We start from the raw sequence: 17,762 nt of genomic DNA on the forward strand, positions 1-17,762 counted from the left end.
AGCCATAGGAAACAGTATAGAATTCAAGATAAAGCAAAACAAATCCTTATTAGGAACATTGTACCCCCCACCCCCCAAGAGAGCTCACCCCCCAACACACTTTCAGGGTCCTTTTGGTGGATAGTTCAATATGGGCTTGATGTCCTGAGTTGAGAATGCAGTTTGGCACATAACCACCAGAAGGGAAAATACTGGAAAAAATTTTCATAATCTGCATGATTTTGGGAGATTAATCAAAACACACACATCTAACCTTCCACTTCATGCATTCTAAATGCATATGTTTGAATGGGCTGTAGCCAAACTGATGTCAGCTATCTGCCCCTTTTTAAACTGGTAATGGATGGCATATATTTAAGACTAATTTTGGAGGTTCTCCTTCAAGATTTCAAAAGGAAACTTAATACTCAAAACAAACCAATAGTGCATTTTACTTTCATAGGCAAAATTTATTGTTTCTACCTAGACCAACGAAATTAGTGAATGATTTGTATAAAAAAATTACAAAGGTAACATGATATCCCTGGTATGCACTACATGAGTATAACAGTATTGATTTTATTTTAATCAGTGATTCAAAATGAATTAAAGTGAAAAAAATATATATAATTGTCCCCCATAAAAGTAAAAACCACCAAACCTAACTATTCAAAAGCTTTCTAGTACACTATAGTCCATAAGAAATTATCCCGTGCCTGTCTAATACCAAGGCACAATATCACAGGTCTGTGAGGTAAAGTTGATCTGGTTTAAAACCTAAAGCCAACATTTTTTTTTAAACCTAGTTTAATTTCTGTTCATGCAAATGCAATTTTTATATTTTATAAAGTTTCTTCTCAAAATCTGTAGTGGAATATCCACATTAGGCACAGAAGTACACCAGGTACATTACATACAAAAAAAAAGACACTGTTAAAGAACATGTCAGTCTGCTAAAAAGAAGACTGTTCATGGAAGCATCTGTAATACAGGTAGAGACAGAACTGGAGTCTAGGTTCAAACAAGTAGTTAAGTTATACAATGATCACAATTATCTGTGTTGCCACAAATTGGAATGCACATAATTTATATTTAATTTCAAAGCTCCATTAAAGAATTTATAGATGAAGTAGCAAACTTTACTACTACCAACTGGAAGAAATAGTTTTTAAACTTTCCTCTTATTTACAGTTTGTTCAGTTAGACAGTTACATTTTTCTGTATAGTTTAAGGAAACAATAGAACTGGTCAGGCTTTTAGAACTGGAACACAAATCACCCACAAATTCACTGGGGTTTACAAATTCTGACATCCATATTCATAATACAAGTCCTCAAGCACACCGTGCATGAACATCTTCGGAGAGCAGGAAGAGACAAAGATGCTTCTCTTTCACAAAATAATCTTCCTATGACTTGCTATGGGGCAGGCAGTTCTTCCCCCACCCCGCTTGGGGAATTTCTCAGTGGAAGGGAGAGATGTGCGTAGTTACATAAGCTTCTTGGACCTCCCTTATCATAAGGATTCTGGTCAACATTTGTTCCATCGCCTCATTACTGACTGGCTGTGTCGAATACCAGATTGGGCTATTTGGCGCAACCACTGGTTCAGCATTCAAGTAGAAGGCATCATTACGCCCTTTAGCACTCTGTGGACTACAGAAGAAGAATGCCATTATGACATGTCAGTTATTCAGATGATGATAGAGAAAAATGAAATCAAGAAATTCCTATGGTTTCTAAGCAAGATTAATATAGCAACTATAAGACAGATGGAATTTCAACTTATTACCTCATTATAGAATGAAATGTTAAGCTTTAATTCCATCAGAACATGTATATAAAACATACATTTTGCATTCTCTTATCAGTTCTTCACTGAATGTTGCACCAACATAAAACAAAAAAATATGTAAAGAGGTCCAGTTTTAGACTTGTGTGCACCTGTAGCAACTGAGTCATATATACAGGTTCAAAACCAACTAGCTTGTCTAATTAATCTGGATGATCATCTATTAATTACACAGATTACATTTTTTTCCTAACACCATTCACTGTTTAAGAGGCTTAAAATTGATGTGCATGTTTTATGTAAAAGTTTATAAAAAGTAGAAAAGTATGTATTACATGTACATGCAGGTTTACAGATGTGCATATGCAGAGTTACAGTAATGAATGCTAGGAGTACAACACCAGATCACACCTGGTTTTAGAACAATCTCGCTTGATTTGCTTTTGTAGTTGGGAGGGGGGAGGGGAAGCAGGAAGAAACTTGGCAGAATCTTCTCAGGAAATGGCAGGTTGGGTAAAACCATAATCGATCAAACTGTAATACAGTTAATGGGCTGAATGGCCACTTCTCATGCTATGTTTAATTTAACTGATTTTAAATGGCCAACTTCTCACTACTAAAAACACTACCTCAAGGAAGTAGTAAAAAAAGTCATGCTTTCAAACAAGCTGGTAGAAAAGAATTTGAAATGTAAGAATGACTGGAGAGTAGCCAGCTTGTTGACAAAGGAGAGAAATCTAATCAACCTAAGGGAAGGTTAAAAAATGCAATTGTTACTAATTTCATTGCATTACATTGGTGGTATGCACTCAACATGGAGCAAAGCAGGTAATATAGGCCCGTAATTTTCGATAGGAGGCTTCCTGCGTGCAGATGCCTCCTATTGGAACAAAATCTATGCACTTACCCGAGGGTTCCCGAGGTCCGGAAACTTCTGTTCCTGGGCCTCTCCAAAGTCGAAATGCGCAGGGCCCAGGTATCCCAGGGGTGCAGGCAGTTCACAAGCGTCCCTGGGATCACGTGGGCCGGGCCAGGCCAGCCAATAGGAGAAGGGAATCTCCCTTCATACACTTGACAGATAGACCCGTCAAAAGTATGAATGGAGATCACCCCAAAAAGGCACAAACATTAAATACATTTTTAAAAAACCATCACGTTTTTAAAATGAGTTAAAATTACATTTAAATTAAATATTTTAAACAAAAATTTAATTTTTTGAAAAAATAAGGTTTTTATGGGGCTAAAAATAAACTTACTTTTTTTTTAAAATTTTAAATTATAAATGAGTGAAAATATCTTTTTTTCAACTCTTAAGCTGGTAAAAGCAGACCTTACGCCTTCTTTTACCAGGCGTAAGATTTTTAAGTGTTTTCAGCGGGCGGAGGTTCTGCAGAAAGCGGAACTCCCCCCCCCCCCCCCCCCCCGCAGAGGCCCTTCTCCAGGGCAGGCGTCCGATCTGTCGAGCATTCTCAACAGATCAGAAATGCTGGTTTTCAGCGCATGCGCTTTGCATGCCTGAAACCGCCATTTCCAATGTCCCCACGGGTGTGTTCACAGCTCGTACACATCTGTAGGCTTCGGAAAATACGGGCTGTTCATTTACAGCTGGTGAGTTCGATATGGGTATTTTATATCATGTACATTCCCTAGTCTTATTGCCGTGGGAAAATATTTTCATAGCATAACAGAAGGGAAGGTCACATGATCAGTCATCTAGCGACACATCTGCATGACTTTTTCCATCGTCAGTCTGGGCTCACTCATATGGTATATGAATGAAAATAAACACTTTAAAATAATGCTGTAAGGAGCGAAGAAACTTCAACAGTGAACAACAGTGCAACTTAAAAGAAAATCACAATTACCGGAAACTGGACACAAAAGGAATCTGGTATGCCTCACCATTTAAAGAGGTAGAAGTCATAGAGTTTTATGGGACACCTCAAGGGATTCTCTGAATTCTCCAATTGCTCAACATACATATCTTCTGTGACTAAAACAAGAAAAAAAAAATCAAGCATTAAATTCATAACTTGCCTTCTAATGACAGATTCAACAAAAATTATACTTAAGCTTTTAAAATAAAAAGTAATGACAACCTTGCAAATAAAAAATAAATAAAAACAGCAAGTTTTGATGGACTTATGCAGTCTATTCAAAGGTGGTCCTTCCATGATTAGGGCTTGAATCCAAATTCATTCCGCCAGTGACAAACCGCTTGCTCTTGCAAGGGTGCCAGCTGAAATTAGCTCATGTAGTCACACTTCAGTTTCCAGCAAGGCAGGCATGAGTCTGAGGCAATGGTTCTCAAACTTTTTGGGTTGAAGGACCACTTTTCAAATGGATTAGTAATCACAGACACCCCATCTAAATTATACTATAAACTCCTTGCACATTTACATTTCTGAATGTAAAGTTCATCAGTGTCCTTTTAAAGGGACTTGCATGAAATTTTGCCGGAGTTGTCCGATATAGTGAACATTAATAGAATTGGTGATGTGAAAACTTTTATCTTCCCTTCAGGTTCAGCAACATGCCTATTGAATACTTCACTGCACGACACCTCCCTGCTCTTCCTGGAGTGGGATTAGACTTGGTGGCTCCTGTTGGGAACACTGGTACCGTTTCAGATGTAACCCTCCACCACCCACCCCTCACTCACTGCACAGCTGCTGAGTGTTTCAGGGTTTTTTCCTCCACTTCTGCTGTTTGCCAGCCTGTCTGTGCGGACCCCAGTTTGAGAATCACTGGATTATTCTTCCATTATTATCCAAATACACGAGAGGGCTGCTGTCATATCCAATTAGCTAATTACAACAAGCAGAGTGTTCATTACCGGATATTGATCTATAAAGTCACTTCAGTTAACTGGGCATGTGGGCTTACCTACAGGAATGAATTTTGACACTGGACTCAAGAAAACCATCTGCTGCAGCCTAAAAACGAACACCCTCCTCTTTCCCCATCCATTATATCAGACTCCTCCCTTCTTTTCTCTCCCCTCCCCCCACCTTTGTCTCTCTCCCTTTTCATTTGTTGTATCCGTGTGTTAATGGAGACACGGAATGCAGGAGTTGGTTTCACAGGTGTTTACTGAACAAAGTCTGGAGGTGAACAGATACAAGACACTATACAGGCTTATATAGCCCGAGTGGCCATTACCGGCATTACAGTACACAGGGGGCTCTTAAAGGCACATACACCACAATTCCTCCCCTTTTAGACAACCAGTACATAACATTTTAAGTAATCATTAATTAACATGTTACAAGAACAATAATCTACACATTTGCTGCAGTTAATCAATTATAAGTCAGTCTCTCTGGAGGCTTCCTGACTCGGTCCGGATAACGCCTCGGTGGTGTAGTAGTTTCTGGGGGTGTAGTAGGTTCTTTTGGCAAGGTCGATTCGGCTTGAATGCCAGTGTCGGGTTCATCTGGTTCCAGTATCACCGGATCGGAGGTAGATACTATGGGTATCTCTGCTTCATCATTAGGCGTATAGAGTTGTGTAGGTTGTCCCTTTTCGGATGACTCTATGATCTGGTCAGCATGGCGCCTTATTATGCTTTCTCCAATGTCCACGGTATACATCAGCGGTCCTAGTCGTGTGCAAATAGTTCCAGGCTGCCATTTCTCGGTACGGTAGTCCCGGGCCAAAACTTGTTGACCTATCTGGAAGGTTCTAGTTGGCCTTTCATTCATGCCTTGAAATTGCCGGTTCTCCACGTCCCTTCTGATGTTTGGCTTGATCAAATCCAGCCGGCATCTTGGGCTTCTATTGAAGAACATCATGGCGGGAGTTTGGTTTGTAACCACATGTGTTGCATTCCTGTATGCAAACAAGAAGTTATCTACCTTATGCTGTAGATTTATGTCTTCATTACCCATGGCCTTTATGGCCTTCTTGAAGGTCTGGACAAACCTTTCAGCGAATCCATTGGTGGCGGGATGGTATGGGGCGGACGTGTAATGCTTAACCCCATTGTTTTTTTAAGAACTTCCTGAATTCTTCGGACACAAATTGCGGTCCATTATCAGAACAGATCTGTTCAGGCAGCCCATTCCTGGCAAATATGGTCCTTAATACTGTGATGGTTTTTTCCGTGGTGGTGGAGGACATCTTTATTACCTCCGGCCACTTGGAGTGTGCGTCAACCGCGATTAAGAACATTGAGTCCATAAATGGACCAGCAAAGTCGATGTGTACCTTTTGCCATGGAGATGAGGGCCACTCCCATGGATGTAGAGGGGCTTGTGGTGGGGCGTTTTGGACCTTCTGGCATCCTAGGCAGCTCTTGGTAATTTCTTCGATATCTCCATCGATTCCTGGCCACCACACAAACGCTCTGGCTAGGTTCTTCATTTTCACTCCACCCAGATGCCCCTCGTGAAGCTCTTTTAGCACTTTATCCTGGAGTTTGGGTGGAATCACCACTCTGGATCCACACATCAAGGTTCCTCGGCACACTGACAGCTGTTCTCTTCTTTGCGAGAATGCTGGCAACAGTGGTTCGCCATGTGCTGGCCATCCCTTCACCGTTAAATCGTAGACTCGTGAGAGAGTCGGGTCATTTCTCGTTTCCTTTTCAATGGCAGAATTTGTTACTGGTAGACATTCCACTATGGTTGAGGGGAACATCTCCACTGGGTCCACTGTGGGTGCCTCTTCTACCGTTGGCAACGGTAGGCGCGATAAACCGTCAGCATTCCCATGCTGTTTTGATCCTTTGTATTCTATGTCATATTGGTGTGCCCCTAGGAAAAGGGACCACCTCTGCAGCCTTTGCGCTGTCATAATGGGAACACCCTTTTTAGGGTTGAATATGGAGACGAGGGGTTGATGGTCAGTCAACAAGGTAAATTTTTGTCCGTGTAGGTAATGGCTGAATTTCTTCACTCCCCATACCAGGCTGAGTGCTTCCCTGTTGATCTGGGCATAGTTACGCTCAGCTGAGTTCAACGAGCGTGACGCAAAAGCTATCGGCCGCTCCGAGCCATCAGGGAATCTATGCGATAATACCGCTCCTACGCCGTAAGGGGATGCATCGCACGCCAGTCTGATTGGCAGTGATGGGTTGTAATGAGCCAAAACTTCCTTGGACGTGATCAAGCCTTTGCATTTACGGAAGGCACGTTTACACTCTTCGCTCCATTTCCAAATTACTCCCATTTGTAGCAGTTCGTTAAGAGGGTGCAGAACAGTTGACAAGTTGGGTAAAAATTTATGATAGTAATTTATCAATCCCAGGAACGACCTTAATTGTGAGACATTTTCAGGTGCTGGGGCTTTTATGACCGCTTCAATTTTTTCAGGTGACTTATGCAACCCTTCCTCGTTAATTATGTGGCCACAATATATTTGTTTCTGGAAAAATTCGCACTTGGGGCGATTTGCTCGTAGGCCCCGTTCTCTCAGCCTAGTGAGCACCTGCTCCAAATTGGCAAGGTGCTCGTTGTCGTTTTCTCCTGTTACAAGGATGTCGTCTAGGTAGCATTGAGTCCCCGGAATCCCTTGGAGGACTTGCTCCATAGCTCTTTGCCAGATAGCTGGAGCTGATGCTACTCCGAAAACCAGTCGATTGTACTGGTACAGGCCTTTGTGTGTATTTATCGTGAGATACTTTTTAGAGGCCTCTTCAACCTCCATCTGTAGATATGCTTGTGCCAAGTCAATTTTGGTGAAACGTTTCCCTCCGGATAGTGAGGCGAAAATATCTTCTATCCTCGGAAGAGGATACTGTACCGTGTGAAGGACCGGGTTTACAGTCACCTTGAAGTCCCCACAGATGCGAATTTTTCTCTGTTCTTCAGATTTATCATTATTCAACGTTTTCTTCATGACCGGGACGATGGGTGTTGCCCACTCGCTCCAATCTATCTTGGATAATACGCCTGCCTTTTCCAAATTCTCCAGCTCTGCCTCGACTGCTGGACGAATTGCGTATGGCACCAGCCTTGCCTTAAAAAACTTGGGAATTGCCGCATCTTCCACTTTTATTGAGGCAGTGACGCCTTTCAAGATTCCTAGTTCCTGTTGAAACACTTCCTTGGCGTTGGCCAAGATGTCTTTTAATCGTTCAGGTATGACGTCATCATCATTTTTTTTCTTACTGGTCACCGTCAGTGCCTGAATGGAGTGCCAGTCTAAACGTATCTTCCTGATCCATTCACGTCCCAACAGCGGTGGACCACCATCTTGCAGAACGTATAAATACAACTTCTGTATTTCCTTGCCGTTGTATACAACAGGCACCTTTACTTTCCCTTTGGGGTATACTTTCTGCCCCGTATATGTTTTCAAGATAATGGATGTGTCTTTCAAAGGTATATGCGGAAGTAGCCGCTCGTAATCCCGTCGACTTATGACGGTCAGAGCTGATCCTGTATCTAGCTCCATTTTAACTGGGGACCCCGCTATCGTGAGGGTAACCCAAATGGTCTGGTAATCTTCTTTGGCAATTACATTATGTAATTTGAGACAGCTTAGTCTCTTGTTTCCGGAGGCGCTATCGCGCTTCTGGTCTTCGGAGCTACTGTCCGTCATCATTTGTACCTTTCTGTACTTTTCTTTGTTGATTTTTTTCCTGTCCGTGGATTTTTTGTTTCCAGATCGGCATACACGTGCAATGTGTCCAATCTTTCCGCATTGCCTGCATGCTTTGTCCTTGAACCAGCAGTCCCTCTGGTCATGGGTGGATCTGCCGCAGCGATAACATCTCTCGAAACCCTGTGTCATTTCATGGGTGCCGAAGTTCTGTGGCTTTTGCTGTATCTCTGCAGCTCCTCTTGCTGCTGCTTCGTATGATACAGCCACACTGAAAGCCTTGTCCAGTGTCAAATCTTTCTCAGAAAGTAGCCTTTTCTGTGTTCCTTCACTTAGGAGACCGCAGACGAATTTGTCTCGAAGAGAATCTGCCAGTCCTGCCCCGAATTGGCAGTGCTTTGACAGCTTCCTTAATTCGGTGAGGTAATCAGCGTTACTTTCATTCTTGTGCTGATTCCTCCTGAAGAATTTGAATCGTTCCGCTATCAGCAGCGGTGTTGGGTTTAAGTGCTCCTGTAGGGTATCAACAATCTCCTTAAAATTCTTGTCCCTCGGTTTGGCTGGAGTGATTAAGTTTCGTAACAGCCCGTATGTCCTTGCGCCCATTAGATTTAGAAGTACTGATGCCTTTTTATCATCCTCTATTTCATTTGCTGTGCAATATACCTCCACTCTTTCCACATATGTGGTCCAATCCTCTATATCGCTATCGAAAGTAGTAATATTGCCAGTCTTAGGCATCCTGAAAAAAAAATGGCGCCTCCCGCGCTTTCCTTTCTTCCCTGCAGAAAAAAAATGGTGCCTCCCGCGCTTTCCCGCCGCCGACAACGCTGTTCTCCGCGGTTTTTATTTACATAGGTATTTTTTAATAGGTGGAGACTCGTTCCCACCAGACTCTCTGGGACTTTTCCCTCCCTCTGCTTGGTCCGAACGCCGACCTGCTTTGCAGCACCGGCCGTCTCCAGAGTGCGCCACCCTCTGTCTCGGTTTGCCTGCGCTGCTCGGCCCCGCTGCAGAGCCAGCCGATGGAGCCCCAGCCCGCCGCCCAGGAAGGATTATTGCAGTACCTGCCACCAGCTCGGCTAGCTGGTGAAACCACAGTTTTTTTTTTCTTTCTTGTTTTTCTTCGACTTTCGTCTGAGGAATCGATCTCCTCGAGGTGCTGCCGAATTGCAGGTAAGTCCGTTTCCAATTCGTCGCCACTGTTGTATCCGTGTGTTAATGGAGACACGGAATGCAGGAGTTGGTTTCACAGGTGTTTACTGAACAAAGTCTGGAGGTGAACGAACAGATACAAGACACTATACAGGCTTATATAGCCCGAGTGGCCATTACCGGCATTACAGTACACAGGGGGCTCTTAAAGGCACATACACCACATCTTTCTCCCCCTTGCCTCTGGTCTCACTCCCCAACTCCTCTGGTTTCTCTCTTCTATGCCCTCCTTCCATTCTCCCTCCCTCGCATCTCTCCATCAGTCCCCCGTCTCTCAGTCTTTATCCCACTACCTCTCAGTTTCTTTCTCTCGTCTGTTTTTTCCCTGTATCTCACTATCTCTTGCCCTCAGTGTCTACTCCGCTCTCTACCTGCCCAGTCTCTCTCTCTTCTTCCCCCAATCTCTTCCACACTCCTCTCCCCCCGACCGTATCAATCTCTTCCTTTCACGTCTCCATCGCTCTCTTTCCCCCTCCCCTGCGTCTCGTCCTCTCTCTGTACCCATTTCTCTCTCTCCACCTCCATCTGTCTCCCATTCCTCTCTACCCCCTTCTCTCTCTGCATCAATCTTCCACCACCTCTTTCTCTGTACCTCCATCTCTCTCCTGGTCACGCTTCCCCATCTCTTTCTGTATCTTCATCTCTCCCATTCCTCTCCCCATTCCTCTTTGTACACCATCTCTCTCTCTCCATCTCTGTCCATCTCTCTCTGTCACTCTTCCCCAATCTCTCTCTCTTTATATATACCTACATCTTTCTCCCATTCCTCTCTGTACCCCATCTCCCCGTCACTCTCCACCATCTCTCCTCCCCCCATCGCACTCGCTGACTCTGCCAAACTGCTTGAACAACGGCTGGATCTCGTCCTGCCACACCTTCAAGGACAGCTTCCCCACGAAGTGCTTCACCATCCTCGCCGTGCGGGCGGGTTATCAGTACTGTCACAATGCAGCTCGGCTCGGGGATGGGAGAAATGCAGAGCCACGGCCCGACTCACAAAATTGCGGCCGCGGTCTCCACCTTCCTTGCTCTTCCATTGGCTGCTCCCCGTCACTTCACTTTGTGATTGGTTCCCTCTGCTGCCAATTAACTGCCAGACATGTGAACAGCTGTCAATAAAAGAATCTTACAGCTTATAGGCTGTCAATCAAGCATCTGCTGGCCCGCAGTTTTTTTTTCCTCCCTCCTTCTCCTCTTCCTGCAGCACAGAACCACCACCATGGTAACCATTCAACACTCCGTCCAGCAGCGCTCAGCACCGGCTTGCTCTCCATCACCAAATTTTTTTTCCCCCCACAGACCCCCTGGAAATTCTCTACGGACCCCATTTTGAGAACCACTGGACTGAGGCTTAAGTTTGCCAAATACTGCACCTAAACATGGACAGTGTCATTTACGACAGACCACAAGGATGCTTAATGCAATGAACTCCCTCAGTTGCATAGCAAGTACTTGAAAATGAGTCAAGAGATACTAGTGGGAGATTTGAGGGAGGGGGATGGTTTAATTTATATTCAACATCTGCTATAACTGACTGAATGCAGAAGATCAATTTAGCAACACTTACATACCTATTAGTGGCAAGTTGTATGAGACACCAGCAAAGGCCTAGGACTAGCTTATGGTAGTAAGAGAGGGGAGTATTTAATACTTATGTATAATGCTTCAAACCAAACACTTCAAGTTTATCTGAAGAATAAAGACAGATAATGGCCGCTGAAAGTATAAGCAGTTGCTCATTGGTAACTAGCTTAGAAACCAACTTGGAACTTTATTTACAGCCATGAATGTACATCAATATTCTCAATGTATTTGCATATTGGCCATTAAAACCAATGTTACTTTTCTGCTGCTATAAATAGGCCTCATTGTCACAATCTTTCATTATAAATACAAAAAAAATCAAAGTAAGTTCTTTAAAATGTACACTACCTTTCTGTCCAGCTTGAAGTTGTCCATATAATCGTAGATATCGTATACTCGAGCACTTATCCTTTGAATTGCCTGGATTCTTCTTCATCTGCTTTAATACTTTGGAGAAAGCTAATTTGGAGTGTTGTTCAACTGTTTTCAGCATAAAATACCTGTCAAAACATTTCACCGTCAAAGTCATTTGTAAATGTATCTCACTGAACTAAAATTCTTGTTCCTTTCAAATTTACCTCCCAGTTAGTACAATTATTCCATATTAAAAAAACGAATATTAAATTGAGCATTATATTGCTAATTTTCTTATCTTGTATTAAAATAAAATGCAATACACAAACGATGTGTAAAGAGCAAGCCACTTTTTGTAAAAACAGTAATGCAATTTCTACAGTACATCTAGTCCTTCAAATACACAAGTTTAAGAAGATAGAATTATTCCTCATTAATTCTTAAATTAGTCTTTTCAGATAAATAATAATGTAATAGCAAGTCATACTTGGTGTTGAAATACATCAGTGTGTACAAGAGAGTAGCTGGAGAGTGTGCTCCCAGTTGCTTACAATCCCATAGCATCTCCTCAGTAATACGACTAGGAATGACATAACCTGCCAAAAAATAATGTTTTTTAACCATTTTGCACAATTTAAAAAATATAAAGCTTGTTTGAGTGGTTTACTGCTAAAAGAAAACAATGAAAATGTGAACTTGCAATAATGCATTAAAAAGTTTTGTGGAATTACACGTACAAATTCTGTATGCAGGGGAGTAAACCTTACACTGCCACTCTATTCCAATTAGGTTTCTACTTCAAATTTGTTTCAGCTAAGATTTTATGTTAGCTAATAAATCCATAAGATTTAGAGACATGATAGTATGTAAAGATTGATGCACTTAAGGAAAGATATACAACATTCAGAACTAAATCAGATCAAGAGCCAGCTTTAAATAAGTCATGGTTAAAGGAGTAGAAAACCATTATATAAAGACCAAATTTCATTTACGTCTTATGAATATATACTACAATTTTGACATGTTTAACACATCAAGTTCACAAATAATTCCAAGAAAGGCTGACATTAGATTATGTTGGCTTCCAATAAACATTGAAGCAGAATCCTTGGAACAGCTAGGACATCCACTTGTTGAAAAATATAGTGGAATAATTTAAGTTTTTAAAAAAATTATAAATGGCTCAATACCTTTCTATGCACATGATGAAAGATAGAGCCCACCACAAATGAAGTGTTCTTCCATGAAGCCATCTTAATCCATGTGCTCAGTGAAGCTGCAAATCAAGACTGCTCAAATTGCATCAACTAAGGAAATCCCCACTGTTCACATCTGCTTGCCACTGATGGGATGTTTTCAGACTATTTTGCCCAGCAAAAAAAATTGCCATCAATCTGAATGCAGCCCAAAAACACATCAATGCTAGGAGGCAAGCGAGTCCAATCCGATTCCCTTGGCCTGTCAGCAGAGTGCAGCCACTTCACTAAATGAGGCTCATAAGAGAAGTCTTTAACATTGTGGCAAAACTTCAAATTTGTACAGCAGCTCGAAAACTGGATCAGTGTATTAACAAAGCATGGAACAAGAAAAGGCCATTCAGCCCATCAACCACCACCCATATAGTCACTGTCCCTACTATATACATTATCCACAATCTCAGAAAAAGCACTTTCTAATACAGGAAACTCTTTGGTATCCGGCAGCGACGGGACCGGCGTGTTGCCGGTTGATCAAAAATTCCAGATGACGGAGAGAGTTATCTACCGAGGCTATTTTTAACAAAGAAAATTTTTTAAAAATCAATAAATATGCAGTATACAGTAATTGGGTACTCACCTACAGAATGTTGTGTTAAATGGATGGTGGAAGATGCTTGATTAAGTACAGTACTGCCAGTTGAGGGTAATGCAATGCAATGACTACCAGCAGCGTGGGGGGAGACACACAGTACCCCGGTAAAATGGCGGATCAGAAGAGACTACCGGCAGCGCGGGAGAGTCAGACTCCTGTTACAGGGGTATTGAGGTCTTCCGACTTCCGACAGCGCCAAGAAGTCGAGTAGTGGCAGTTTGGAGAACTACCCCCACTGACTAACTCGGCCACCGCGGGAGACTCGGACTCGGCAACATTGCCGGTTATTGAGGTGTTGTTTTCGAGTGAGAATTTTGCTGGTTAACAGAGAATTCCGGATATTTAGGTGCCATTTAAACGAGAGTTTCCTGTACATCAGTGTAATTTTTCTATTTGATGCACTCTCAGAGATAGACAATTTATAGCAAATTATAAACAGTTTCTGCCAAAGGCATGTACCTATCAGGAACTGCCCAAATTAATTCAAGTTTTAGCATACAGCCAGTAAAATACTTTCATCCTATTCATTTGGAATAAATCAGAACCTAGACTGCAAAATGAGAAAAGGCAGTATTGTAATCCACTAAACCAGTCAGTATATAATGAAAATACTTTTTCTCTTCCAGTTTTTTTCTCCATAGTCTGCCTCTCCTAAAGGCAGCAATTCAACAACAACTACTTGCATTTGTATAGCACTTTTAATGCAGGCACTTAACAGAAGCATAAGCCGACAAAAACTGACACCGAACCAAAGCGAAAATATTAGGGGGGGGTAACTAAAAGCTTGTCCAGAGGTAGGTTTTAAGGAGGGTCTTAAAGGAGGAAAGAGAGTGGCGAAGCAGGATGGTTTAGGGAGCGAATTCCAGAGATTAGGGCCTAGACCAGGCTAAAGGCATGAGCGCCAATCGTGAGGCAAAGGGAGCGGGGGATATGCAGTTGGCCAGAGTTGGAGAACACATAGTTGTTGACAGGGTTGTAGGAGGTTACAGAGATAGGGAGTGGAGCGGTTGAGGCCATAGAGGGATTTAAACATGAGGATGACAATTTTAAATTTGAAGCTTTGGCGAACCATGAGCACAGTAGTAGGTAGTCGAGCACAGGGGTGATGGGTGAGCGGTGCCCACTCTTAAACTGGAGGAAACTGCAGCTTTTCCAAGACTGGATGTTCGACAAGCAGGCCGACAACATAGAGACAGTGGAGGGGTCAAGAGAGTCAGTGGTGGTGAAGGAGAGCTGGGTGTCGTCAACGTTAATGTGGAACCTGACGTCATAGTTTCCAATGTCGGCGAGGAGCAGCATGTAGATGAGAAATAGTAATGGGTCAAGGACTCCAGAGGTAACAGTGTGGGGCAGGAAGAGAAGTAATTGCGGGAGATTCTCAAGACTGGATAGTTAAAAGTAGAACCAGGCGAGGGCATTAGAGGAGAGGCGTTGAAGGAGGATGGTGCGGCCAATCGTGTCAAAGGATGCAGAGGTCGAGAAGGAGGAGGAGGAATAGTGCATCATGGTCACAGTCAGAGGATTTTTTTGTGTTTTGATGAGGGCTGTTTCAGTGCTGCAGCAGGGGTGGAAACCTGATTGGAGGGGGTTCAAACATGCAGTTGCCGGAAAGATGGACACGGATTTCGGAGGCGCCAACACGTTCAAGGACTTTGGAGATTAGGGTGGTAGGTTTTTTAGGAGGCGCGTGATGTTGCAGATTTGAAAGGGAGGGGGACAGTACTTGAAGAGAGAACCGTTTAAAGATGTAGGTTCAGGACTAGGCCAGAGGGGAACCTTGGGCTATGCTTGCCTTGGTGGGCAAGGAAAAGGGTGGGATACAGCAAAGGCAGCTGAATGGATGGTCTCAATCTAAGTGATGAAGAAATCCATGAGCTCCTTGCAGTTATTGGAAGGGAGGGTGAAGGGGATAGGCAAGAGGGGTTTAAAAACAGACAGTTGATGGTGAAGAAAAGAAACCGGGGTTATCCTTGCATTCCAGGATGATCCTGGAGTAGTGAGCAGTTTTGGCAGGGCCCAATAGTGTTTGCTGTTAATGAATGGCTAAACCATATATGTGTCAGATACCTTTCAAGTTAGTGCCCCTTGGACTTAAGGGAGCAAAGGTGGAGGCCATATCAGGGGGAACAACCATGGTGGGAGAGAGTAGGGGTTCTACAAGAGCATCAAAGGCAAAGGTGAGGGAGTGATTGAACAAATCGACAACTACATAAGTATAGTGGCAAACGGAGGGCCCAAGGCTAGACAGCTAGGAATTTCAAAGTGCCGCTGCAAGTGACCTTGGGGGGCGGGGGGAGAAATGTTTCCAGGACCTTACACAGAAGAAAGCAGAGTTGGAAGGGGGATTTGAGTGGTGAGGGATTCAAGGAAATTATCAGAGATGGCCTTGTCTGTGATTGAGATGATGGGAATAGAGAGGCCACATGAGATGGCAAGATCAAGGGGGTGGCTGTGAATATGGGTAGGAAAATTTATATGGAGGGAGAGGTTAAGCGAGGACAGGAGGGCAATGAGCCCAGAGGAGAGAGGGAAATGCGAGTTCAGGTGGAGGTTGAAATTACCGAGGTTCATGAATCGCTCAGTGCAGAGGCCGAGGGAGGATATCTAGGTGGGATCTGGGTGGCCAGTAACGAACGAGGATTTTAAAAGGAGAGGCGAGAGGGTGGAACAAGGTGAGGTGCTCAAAAGAGGAGATGGTGCCAAAGGAGCCGGGGGAAGAGACCAAGGTGTGAGTTGGTGATTTCTCATTCTAGAATAATCGTACAGACGCCAAGCCCAACACTGTGCACCAAGGCATCCATATCAGACACCAAGTTTAAAGCTGACAACCTTGAAATTATAAAAGATTGGCATCATTACTTAACAGTAACAAACTCTGATAATCTGTTTACAACCCCATAAACCTCAACGTATACACTGTGATTACAGAGAGAAGTAAATTACAACTCACCAAGCGGGCTTATTTTAGGATGCCATTCTTTTAGTGCTTCATGTAATCTTTCAGTAAATTTAGAATAGTAGAGATCTGCAAAAATATTATCTATTCTTCCATTTTCAAACATATGCTGTAAAATAAATGAATGTTGTTCAGAGACGTTACAGAAAAGTGACCCATTCTTGCTCATGCAGCAACATTCCATTCACTCGATTACAGGCAACATTTAACAAGACACATGAAGTATGAGCATAAGTAATGTCCCTCCACCCCCAAAAAAGGAAAGAATGCAAAGACTACCTTCTGAATACAAAGAAAGAAATAATACAGCAAGTCTGCTTCATAGGGGGAGCCATCTGAATCTCTTGCTTCTTTGGTCATCAAACAAAGCCCATAATTGAGTTCTACTAATGTTGCACAAAGGGCATCTTCTCTAAATTTCATTGGCTGCCGTCCTAACATTTAAAAAGAAAAGAAAGCCTATTATAGTAACCAAAAAATATCAGCATTTCATTCATTCATCCACACTTTTATACGTTTTGAGCCAATAATATTTTATTAAAATGACATTTTCAAGACAGATCGAGTGAGAAAAGGGAATATAAAAACATTGCAGAAGACGCTAGACAGGGTGAATATACAAAGTACAAGTTGTCAAAAATCTCAAGATTCAAGAGATTCTCTCGTTTTTATAAACATCACCATTTCAAACAAATGATGTTTACATTTTTTGTTTAATTTGGACTTTCTTTTAAAGATATTTGAACACAAGTATTGATGACACCAAGGATACTGGCTTGGAGAAGCCACAGAGCCTGATGGTGCAAAGGAATTGAACAGTATCCATGACTCAGAAACTCAGTTACTCCTCTTCCCCTCTGCCAACAAAGTCTCAGCTGTCGGCTTTAGGACAAAAATATTCACAAGATACACTATGTTAACATGTTTCAATTTCAAATTCATGAAGCAACTTCATAAATCATTATTCAGAACCAGAATAGCTATCCTACAACTAGCCAATCTGCTAAACTGCTGGTACACAATTAGTGTCAAAAAAATACAGTTTAGAGCAAAAACATTTGAATTAGAGTTTGCCTTGTAGATTTTGCTATATATTTAACACAAACACAAAGGAATCTTAAGATGACACACACCCAACTTTGACACCAGCCCTGTTAAAAGTTCAAGTCTAGTATTGCTCAGCCAGCTTTCACAGATTCGTCCAGTTACACTGGCCGAATCCTAAATCACAGCAGCTGCAAGATGGTCAATCAATTCTAGACCTTATTAGGCTGACAGGTTATAAAAAACTGTTCCATTAATATTCTTACAAGATAAATCTCTGCCTCCAATATCAAATGATTTAATTTAATATATAAATCCTCCGCTTCCCAGTTGGGTTTTAGTACAAGTGAAACTGCTTTATAACCCAACAGTTTAATTTATGTTAATGCACATGTAAACTCTGCCTCCAAATTGTGAATCCTAACATCCCTGTTGGAACAAC

At 42.5% G+C, this 17,762-nt stretch overlaps 1 protein-coding gene across 3 annotated transcripts in view; it reads right to left on the reverse strand.

The window, feature by feature from the left end:
• Positions 1–428: 428 nt before the first annotated feature.
• The window catches only part of LOC147105710 (transcriptional regulator QRICH1-like), a 121,801-nt gene continuing 104,467 nt past the window's right edge, over positions 429–17,762 (reverse strand). For all 3 annotated transcript variants that reach the window (XM_086010325.1, XM_086010326.1, XM_086010324.1), the window contains exons 4-9: positions 16,556–16,710; positions 16,271–16,385; positions 11,957–12,065; positions 11,464–11,615; positions 3,673–3,763; positions 429–1,634 (exon numbers count right to left, since the gene is read on the reverse strand). In XM_086010325.1, the coding sequence (XP_085866451.1) occupies positions 1,442–1,634; positions 3,673–3,763; positions 11,464–11,615; positions 11,957–12,065; positions 16,271–16,385; positions 16,556–16,710 (815 nt within the window). In that variant the 3' untranslated portion in view covers positions 429–1,441. The remainder of the gene's footprint in view (positions 1,635–3,672; positions 3,764–11,463; positions 11,616–11,956; positions 12,066–16,270; positions 16,386–16,555; positions 16,711–17,762) is intronic.

Source organism: Somniosus microcephalus, chromosome 17, assembly GCF_052327205.1.
Source record: "Somniosus microcephalus isolate GS21.2 chromosome 17, FLI_Smic_1.0, whole genome shotgun sequence".
NCBI lineage: Eukaryota > Metazoa > Chordata > Chondrichthyes > Squaliformes > Somniosidae > Somniosus > Somniosus microcephalus.